Source organism: Alosa alosa, chromosome 11, assembly GCF_017589495.1.
Source record: "Alosa alosa isolate M-15738 ecotype Scorff River chromosome 11, AALO_Geno_1.1, whole genome shotgun sequence".
Taxonomy (NCBI): domain Eukaryota; kingdom Metazoa; phylum Chordata; class Actinopteri; order Clupeiformes; family Clupeidae; genus Alosa; species Alosa alosa.
The window spans coordinates 14,668,913-14,679,557 of NC_063199.1; the positions used below are offsets into that span (position 1 = coordinate 14,668,913).

Here is a 10,645-nt window from a genome sequence, read left to right on the forward strand (position 1 = left end):
CGCCACTGGCTCCACCTGCCCTAGCCCACCTCACCACACACCACCACCGATAGAGCACAACACACCACCACCACCACCGCCCCTGCCCACGATAGAGCACAACACACCACCACCGCCTCGCCCACGATAGAGCATAAGGAAGTGGAGGGGAAAAACACAACAGCACATTTCTTTTTCACACAAACTATTTGTCATGTAGCTCAGCAACTTTTGGCTGGACAAAAGCATCAATTTTTGGTGTCTTATTGGGTCCTAGAGATTAAGACTGAGATAGGTGCCACTGTATTTGAACATTGTGGGCTATTGTAGGCAAGCCAGTAGGTAAACAAAGCAAGCAGGGGCAAAGGTGAATTTGGTTAAAAAAACAAAAAAAAAAAAACAACATCAATGTTACATTTATCTACTAAAATATGGACCCATTTGCACACATGTCTAAACAGAAATTTGAATCTTTTTTTTTTTTTTTAAAAAATAATACACAATCAGTAGGTGTCAATTACAGTAATTATATATATATATATATATATATATATATATATATATATATATATATATATATATATATATATATTTGTATATTTTATTTTATATATTTTACACTAATTATATATTTTACAGTAATTATATATTTTCTGCCTATCTATACATAATAAGCCTTTTATAGGCACACTAAAACCTCATTGAAGTGGCACCTATCCAATTATGGTTCCTTAGGGCCCAAGAAAACATCTCATGTTATGCTTTTGTACTCATTTTGTCAAAAAAAAATTGTTAAGCTAGTAAAACATTGGACTGATAAACGATGGTTTAGCAGGGGAGAGAGAGCGTTTAGAAAGGGGCATCTAAAAGGAGAGATATTGCAAGGCGACGGAGGATATCCAGGCCAGTGTATAATCCCTGTTTACAGAGATGGAGCTTGTCAATAGCACTCTTGCGTTTGACAGGATTTACGGAAAGGCCTGGAGAGCATTGTTCGCATTCCTTACAGGCTTAAGGCTCCGCTGACAGCTGGGCCCACAGGGTCAAAGGTCAGGCGATCTAACAGACACTAAAAACAGGGAGGGGGAGGAGAGACCCACTCCGTATTTTCACAGGATAAGGGGGATAATTCCAGATAGTGCTGTATGTGTCTGTCTGAATCTTTGTGCATTCATGTTAGGGAGTGTGCACGTTTCGGACTGTGTGTGTGTATACATGTGCGAGATCAAATCTCGTCTTTTCTGTGTGTGGGAGACAGTGGGGAGTTAGCGTCACTCTGATATTATTCTTTTTCCCCTCACCTCTTCCAGTAAACACTCCTGTCTGGCACATAGAGTTCTCAGCTGTGTGTGTGTGTGTGTGTGTGTGTGTGTGTGTGAAAATATAATGCGAGCGCTATGAAACAGATGAAAGGGGCCTCAGCTTTTGAGTGGCGAGCTCCACGCTCGGCTGCACAATTACAGGTACTCGGACCAGTCTAGCAGCGCTTGAAGAGCACTCGGGGGGCCAAGCTGTCAATGGCGCGCGCGCACAACACACACACACACACCTCTTTGTCTGTTCCCATCGGCTGCCACTACTGAACGAGAGAGGTGTTGATGAGTATTGAATATGGAGGGGAAAGGCACAGGTAGCTTCCACACTCACACCTGTGTGTGTGTGTGTGTGTGTGTGTGTGTGTGTGTGTGTGTGTGTGTGTGTGTGTGTGTGTGTGTGTTCCACATAAGCACTGGCCGAGTGGCCCGGGGCAAGTGAAAGAGCATGCCGGGCAAGTTGGTAGGCCAGTTACTGACCCGCTTGAGGCAGTGCCAGTTTTTCTGCCAATCACTGGCACGAGTCATTTCAGTTCACAGGTGAAGCTAACTGGCTGAAGCTCAGCTCCTAACAGAAGGAGGGGGTTTACAATGTAATAAAATGAATGGTATGACTTAAGAGTGAGATGTCTCCGCAGTCGTGTGGAGCTGGTCTAGGCCGGGCAGCTCATCGACATCTGAATTTACCTGCATTGATCCTAACCGAGCAGGCGGACGCACACACGCACGCACGCACGCACGCTCTACTCCACTCCATTCCACTCAATGGAAAACCAGAGGAGACATAGAGCAGGTAAAGAGCCTATTGATGTTAGTGTCTACACCACACAAACACAAAAAATGTCTCCTCATCTTGTGATCACACTGCACGCCAGACAATCTGTAAGTCCAAACGTCCGTTTGTATGCGTCAAGTGAAGGAAAGTGATCATTTCACAACTCAAACTCCATATCTCACTCAGCTGCACACACACACACACACACACACACACCTCCCGTCCTGGCCCTAAGTGAGTTTGTTTTGGCTCAGAAACATGATGGCCATAGCGCAGGGTTAGCAAACAGTCTCTACAGCCTGTGGATGAGTCATTGATCCACTAGGCCGTGTCTGGTCACAAGGACCTCTTCTGGGCAGGGGAGGGGAATGGGTGTGTGTGTGTCAGTGGGTCTTCCCAGAACTCAGCAACATGTACACACGCCTTGCAATTGACCTGAAAATAACCCCCAACCACCTGGGGCATTTGGCTCAGTCTACAGTGCACAAGCCCACACCAATCCCCTCAGCTCACGCTTACATACACACACACACACACACACACAAAACCCTTAGCTCTCTAAGATCTGACAGGATGCAGTCAATAACAACAGCCGCAGCAGCAGCAGCAGCAACAGCCCCCCCCCCCCCCAACCAACACACACACACACACACACACAGACCTTGCCTCAGTCATCACAATGGCTTATTGACGCAGAGAGGTGGGGTGAGGAGATCCATTAGCTCAGCTTCTTCATTGAGAGCAGGCTGAATCAGCCAGTAGTCGCACAGCACCCATACGCGCGCACACACACCATGATAAGGATGCATTTACAAAATAATGATAATTTAGAAGAAGAAAAATCAATGGCAAAGGTACACAGATATGGACATGTAAGAGAAAAAGAGTGATAGAGAGAAGGAAAGAGTGAAAGGTATGTGGGGAGAGAGAGAGAGAGAGAGAGAGAGAGAGAGAGACAGATAGAGAGAGATGGAGAGAGAGAAAGAAAGAGAGAGAGATGGATTTCCTGACAGGAAGGATAAATCTCGGGGCTGGATAATGTGGCCGTGTGAATCCACTAATCCCACCCACCCTGGGCTGCTAGCCACTCCCTCCCTGTCCACTCCCCTGTCTGACCTCATCCACAGAGGAGGGGATGGAAGAAAAGAGAGAAGAAAAGAGGAGGGGGCTGACAAAGATGAAGGTACGGAGAGATTTTGCTGTTTGCTAACTGATACCACCACCCTCATCCCCCTCACCACACCCCACACACACACACACACACACACACACACAGCAGGTTAAGGCCCCTGCAGCAAAATGAATAATTCAAGTCCTTCCATCAGCTCAGTGGCGGGTGGCTCCTGATAAAAGTCAGGGCGCTAAAATGGATCAGTCGATTAACCTGTTTACACAGGGACAGCCCTCCCACTCTCTCCCTCACACACACACACACACACACACACACACACACACACACACACACACACTTTGCTCTACCCTCCTCCCTCCCTCACTATCTCTCTCTCACTCCCTCATCCCTCTCTTCTATCCTTCCATCCCTCCCTTCTCAGCAGGTCACATTCCTCCCTCTCTCCATCTCTCTCTTCTGCCTCCTCCTGGCCATGATCACACACACACACACACACACACACACACACACACACACACACACACACACACACACACACACACACACACATTCTTTAGACATAAACACACACACACCCTCCTTCCATCTCTCCTCTGCTGGCTGGGAGATAAGTAGCTGACAGGCTCCAGCACAGAAGCGGCTGCTCTGACATATGTGAGGCGAGGCGATGTGTGACACACACACACACAAACCAGTGGACACTGATGGATCACCCTGCAGCTGCAATCCACCATCTTCTACCTGCACACCATTAACCTAACTGAGACCTGGAGCACTCTTTGTGTGTGTGTGTGTGTTTTCAGGGAAGGACAGAGGTCAGTGTAAACGTCCTCTCTCTCGGCTGCTGCATCTCTATCGGTTCTCACTGCGAGTACTGAAATTTCATTTTTATTAGCTGCTCTGAATTCACGCCCAAAGACATACAGCCACGGGCTACCTCATAAAAAAAACCCTAACACCTCTCCTCCTCCTCCCAGCTGAGAGAGAGAGAGAGAGAGGCCACAGCGTTATATCTCTGGGTCCTAAGAGCTGAGAGAGAGAGAGGCCACAGCGTTATATCTCTGGGTCCTAAGAGACACACACGGGACGAGTGCCTATCGTCTGGGAGATAAACCACTGCACTGGAAGGTGCCGAGGGCTGATTCATCGTCTGATGCCCCTACCAACCCCACCAACCTCCCCCCGTCTCTACCCCCTGATGCCCCCACCAACCTCTCCCCCTGTCTCTACCCCCTGCCACTCCCTTCCCCAACCCCACCCCCAGCTCTTCTTATCCCTCTCTCTATCTCTCGCCCATCTCTTCCTATCCCCCTCTCTCTCTCCCTGTGCCCCTCCTCCGGTGGTGTCTCATCTTAATTTACGGCGGCGTGTGAAATTGCTGACATAATCAGGCCTTCTGAGCTGAGCTTTGCTGTGCTGGGATGGTCTGGGCTGGGCTGGGCTGGGCTGCCCTCTCAGCAGTCATTAAGTCACTTGGGGCCTTGCTGCCAAAGGCCTGCCTTTAATCTTATCAAAGCTGTCTGACTAACCTGCCAGCGCAGCAGCTCAGACACACCAAACACACACACACACAGGACTACACAGCACCATTGGGGGGGTGCGTGTGTCCTGTGCGTGTGGGGAACACTGAGGTTGTCTGTGTGTGTGTGTGTTTCGAAAGCCACTCACAGAGAGAGAAAGGATGTGAATGTGTGCATGGGAGTGAAAGAATGTGTGTGTAAGACTACAAGTATACTGCCTATGTGTGTGATCAAAAGAGACTACAAGGGCATTTGTGTTGTGTGTGTGTGTGTGTGTGTTCAGCAAACAGCCTGACCTCAAAAAACACAGCCCCACTCACCCCTGAGCACGCCTGCGGACCACACTCCTGTCTGTTCACACTTAAGTGTAATCGTGTTGACTGACGTTCACACACACTCTACACTTCTCTGAGTACCACTAGTATCTGTGTGTGTGTGTGTGTGTGTGTGTGTGTGTGTGTGTGTGTGTGTGTGTGTGTGTGTGTGTAGAAGAAGATCACAAGGCGTCACATACCTGTTTGTGCATTTCTATGTTCAACCCATATGACATCTCGTAGTACTGAAACAAAAAAGGAAAGCAAATTTAACATTTTAAGTAGATCAACAAGTCATTAGAAATACTATTGTTTTGCAATTAATACGCACTATATAAATAGGTGTGTGCAATGTTTTCAGGGGTTTGTTGTTGATAATTAGATAATTGCTCGTACAAGTCTCATATACTAGTAGTAATTGCTCCATACTAATGATATTCACAGAAACAACAAACAGGTCTCAATTAATTACTTCAAAATGAAGCACAATAAATAGAAAAACATAAAATAGGACAAATAAATAAACAGGGATTCACACCAGTGCAGTGAGCCAAATACCATATTCTTTATATTCCCCGTAAAGTTTTTCACACCAGTGCAGTGAATTTCTTTCTGAGTGTCAGAGGGCGTACTTGCAGGTCTTTAGCAGACTCTAGAAAACGAAAGTAACTACGTGCTCTTTGTGAGCGTAGCCGTCTGTAGGCACATCCAAATGAGGAGGAACCATCCAAGCTCCCTCGGGGTCTCATGAGCGTTACTACGTAATGCTTCTGTGTTAGCTAAATTCCTGACATTTCCTCATGGCTAAAGTTTGTTTTCCTTTCCTGTCGGTTAGCAACTTAATGATGTGGCAGCACCTTGCAGTGACATGCCGTGCGTGCAGAGCCGGCGGTTTCCTTGTCATGGACCAGCCATAGTTGACCAATCGCCACAAGATAATGTTGTTATCTTACAATTACTATACTTTAGATATTTTTATAGACAATATACAGCCTATTGCATGCCCCTACTAGCCAATACCTTTCCTCTCTCCAATTCTCGCTCTCTCACACACACACACACACACACACACACACACAACACTCACTTACATACAAACGCAAACACACCACAAACACAAGACAGTAGTGAATTTCTACACACTAGCTCCCAGCCGTTGTGTTTCAGGCTTCCCTTGTCATTCGGACTGCATAGGGAGCTCCTCTAGTGCAGCCAGACAGCAGCATTGCCGACCAACAGTACCCCACAGAGAGAGAGTCCAGTCCAGTCCAGCCACAGCGGTCAGAGCAAGGACTCACACTGGACACCCAGCCAACCAGGCCAATACATTATTCAACCCTCACTCAGACAGACAGACAGACAGACAGACAGACAGGAAAATAGGAAGAATACAGAAAAAAATAGAGATACAAAAGTAGCCTAAAGAGATTGAGAGAAAGAGATGGAAAAAATGAGTCAGAAAAGTCAACAGGAAGCAGATAGGCCTAGATGAGAGAGGTAGACGCAGCAACAACACAAACATGGCTCAAGATCTGCTGTAGACACCCTTAGTACTGGGAACCTATACTATCAGCGCACACACTCGCCACAGGGATTCTTCACTATGTTTACCTAACCCCTCTGTTCCTCCTACACACACACACACACACACACACACCCTACGCTTAAACAGACAGGGAGTGTCTTCCTGTGAGAGGAATGTTTAAAATTGCTTTCCTGGGCATTACTTAGTCATCCTTCAGCCTGTTTACCTACGATAAGAGAATACACTTCCACAGTTTGACCCACAACAGAAACAGAGAGTTAGCCAGGCCCCCCTCCTGGTCTCATCTGCAGAAAAGTAGCACCTCTCATCACACACACACACCCCTCTTCCTCTAATATCCAGGACTAATTGCTGCGCACATCAATACTGTTTAATCAGGTCCTTTTGCTCGCTAAATTAAATTAGCACACACAGTTGAATCAAAAGGGGAAGTAACACAACAGAAACGTCAGTAGTAGCATAAACAGCAGGAGGGTGTGTGAGAGCTTTTTTTCCCACAGCACACACACACACACACACACACAGAGAGAGAGAGCTGTGCGGCCCATGGCGAAGCCTCTGGCCTCACTCCATCACCCCTCACCTAATTTACAGCCGGCGCAGCGAGGCGCATTTGTCTGCGAGATCGCTGCGTCTCCTTGGAGAATAATCAGCTCCGCACACAGAGGGAGGTGTGGAGGGAGAGGGAGGAAGAGAGCGAGGGAGAGAGAGAGGGAGAAGGAGAGAGAGAAAGGGGACAATGCTGTAGTGTGTGACCCCTGTGGCTTGTGGGCGGCGTGAGAGGGCAGGCTGGAGCTCAGTGCAGTCAGTCATGGCCTCTCAATAAAGTAGTGGGCTCAAGTCAGCTCAAAGAGCTCAGAGGGTGAGGGGGCTTCTCACACACACACACAGTTTTAATCACACAACAAAACAGGTATACGCGCACACACACACACACACACACACACAGGGGCCATTCTGACACCAGAGACCCACACTTAAGCACACAACAATAGCTTAGCTCGAGTGTAAACTCACCATGACATAGTGCCTCTGCATTTCAGTCTTCTCATTGGCCAGTTTATCGTATTCCACCTTTAGGCTGTGGACAAAACACAAAACAAGAATTAGCCTCCTTCTCTTCCAACCTCAAGTTCACCAAAGATCAGCTCATTCTTCTGCTCTTTAACGGCAGGCTTACCCTGCGCAGTATAAAGTCTGAGTAAATGCCCCGAGTGGCTGCTAGTCAAACACATGATTATGATTAGCATCAGAGGTTGTGAAAATACACAATTGATTAAACACTGCCCAGGGATTTTTAAGCTCTGACACATGGCTATGTGCAAGTGTTGTGTGACTGGGTGAGAGTGAGTGTGTGTGTGTGTGTGTGTGTATGTGTGTGTGTGTGTGTGTGTGGGAGGGCTTTCCTACATTAGATTTGGCAATAAACACACACACAAAGGCACGCACTGGCTGGTTTTACAGCTGTGTGATGATTACCTGTGATACTGGGCTTGGAGGAACTGAAACTCGTCTTTAATCCTGTCACAGGACTCGGCCACTGTGAATTTGAAGCCTGGCTGACCAGGCTGGTGTGGCGCCTGCAAGACAAGAGATCGCATCAATCAAAGCCAATTACTGCCCCAGGAGACAAGAAATGTTTTCTGTTGTCCTCCCCCCGCCCCTCTCTCTCTAATGCGTTATCAGCTCGCGGAGAGAAGCTGCTCTCACGTTTCAGAGTGGATGGGAAGTGAAGGGTGACATGTCTGCTAAAGTGCCATGTAGTGTGGGGGGGGGGGGGGGGGAGTGCTAGGGTTTCTGACAGAGAGAGATGGGGGGGGGGGCTTTACAGCTGGGGCAGGCCTGCCTGCAGGGAGGGCTCTTTTAATGCTTCACATAAACACCAGCAGCAGAAATGGGGTCGCCGCGCATGGATGAGTCTGAGCGTGCCAAACTGCGCCTGTAAAAATTTGCCTTTGTTTTTTTCTCTCTCTCTCTCTCTCTCTCTTCTGTTTTTTTTTCCTCTTCTCCTCCTCTCCCTCTTCTGTTGAGTTCAAACCAGGTGCTCAGTAAACAAATATGAGCAGAGTGAATAAACAGTGATCACCAGGAGTGATTAGAGAGGAGAAGAAAATAGCTCTCAGTCTTGTCTCAACAACTTTCAAATGTAGTCATCATTGTAAGTGTGCATCTGTGGCAGCTGGTCAAGCAGTGGTCCATTTGATCGCCTTGCTAAAATGCTGTGCCAGCTACTGATATGATGGACACTGCAAAGCGTTATATTGTAGTGGCGTTTTAGCAAGTCAAAGGGAAGTATAGGTCTGCCTATAAAGGTTCAGGATGTCTTTGGTCACGGACGGGGGCTCTCTGCCGTGCTTGCCTGGCTAAATCAATGCAGATGGAGCAATTACGTATCACATCAGTTCAAGATGTCCAAACTTACCGGATGCCGGCCCTGCGGATACATCTTGAAATGTATCCCTTATTTATTGTAGGTCTGTGAATTGTGCGGCTCTCTGGCACGCCGCTTTTCACCAGCGGTGTATTCGGACACAAAGCCCGATTCCAGTGGTCGCTGGGGGGGCAAATACCCCGACAGTGTCCCCCTCGTTTTAAGATCCACACAGTTTGATCCCCTCCCAGTCTTCGATCGAGAAAGGAAGAAGGAAACACATACAACATCAGTCTACTCGATAACTTCACCCACAACACAATTCAACACAGACAAACGGACGACAGGCTAAACGAAGAAGCTTCGTGTTCAACCACTGAGGGAAACAGTTCATTCAGTATTAAAGTCTGGTGACCTTAGAAAATTCCCATCGGTGTAGCGCCAGCTACTTAACACTGTAATGCCGTTTTGCAATCGCCAGACGAGAATATCTGTAACGTTAAGCCGTTTAATGATCTGTTAGACAACTGGTTTTACTGACTATTCCGCAATCCCACAGGTCTGATCCAGAGTGGCATTATGTTACGTGAGGCGTAGGTACAAGAACTTAGACAAGCAATCGCATCAAAGTAATGACTCATATTTGGTAACACTAGCGTTACTGGTCTGATAAGGTAGGGCCAGTCATTTTTCTTTGTGTTCATGTCTGAAGTAAGGGCACGCTCCCTCGAAATATACCCTGTTAGCTTGCTATGACTGGAGCACTCGAAACAAAGAAAACATGTTTGAAGCATATATGTAGTAGTCAAAGCAGGCTACATGTTGCTGCTGCTACAGCAGGTTTGTTCAATTGATAGATGCGCTGTAAGCATTGCCCTTTGCTAGCTAACCTGCTAGCGACAGCTAACCCTGCTAGCTCGTTAGCAAACATCGGCTACTCGACTTTTGTTGGACAAGAGCTGTTGTGGATAACGTTATCTTGGCTACCGTACCTGGATTGGTGTCTTCTGGGGGTGCTCCTGTTACGTGGCTCCACGAACAGCAAATTAAATCAAGATGGTTATGAAAAACCTTTTGTCGTATCAAATCCAGAAAACTGAGTTTAATAATCGAGAATGTTCCTGCTCGACGACGACCGCGTTAAACATTTCTCTGAAAACAGAAGCGACTCTCGACGGCTGCTTCTCTTTGCAGGTCCCAGAGACTTTTTCCTCCTTTCTTAAAACTCCAGACTGCGAGCAACCCCTCACAAAAGAAAGACTGGGTAATCCAAAAAATCGTGCCAAAGCGTACTTCCGATTTTGAAGAGGTTTTGGTCGTTTAAAAGTGTAACGTTGTACTCCTTCGACAATCTCACATTTCCCCGTCGTCCAGCTATGCTATCCTGTGCCACACACAGACAGTCTACTGACACGAGGGCTGCACTGCCGCGAGAGCACCTCTTTCCAGCCAATCACATTAACGCAAAGGAAGTTCAACCAATCATATTCACACAAAAGGGGTTCTGTTGTTTTCACCAATCGTAAGGCTATATCCCCACGTGGGGTCGTCTGCTCTATATATTACGTCATTCTCGCCATTTTAGGTTCGAAGTATTTTGCTAACATCACATAGCCCGCCTTGATATCTCTAAACATCTTTCGCAAACCCACCGTGTGTATAGTCACATATCAGTGCAGCAATAAAACTTTCATC

At 47.2% G+C, this 10,645-nt stretch overlaps 1 protein-coding gene across 1 annotated transcript in view; it reads right to left on the reverse strand.

Moving 5' to 3' along the window:
• Positions 1-10,365, reverse strand: part of tle3a (TLE family member 3, transcriptional corepressor a) — a 37,477-nt gene extending 27,112 nt beyond the window's left edge. Inside the window, exons 1-5 of the mRNA XM_048256285.1 lie at positions 9,943-10,365; positions 9,002-9,202; positions 8,059-8,159; positions 7,597-7,660; positions 5,234-5,278 (exon numbers count right to left, since the gene is read on the reverse strand). Coding sequence (XP_048112242.1) covers positions 5,234-5,278; positions 7,597-7,660; positions 8,059-8,159; positions 9,002-9,025 — 234 coding nt within the window. The 5' untranslated portion in view covers positions 9,026-9,202; positions 9,943-10,365. The remainder of the gene's footprint in view (positions 1-5,233; positions 5,279-7,596; positions 7,661-8,058; positions 8,160-9,001; positions 9,203-9,942) is intronic.
• Between the last annotated feature and the right edge of the window lie 280 nt (positions 10,366-10,645).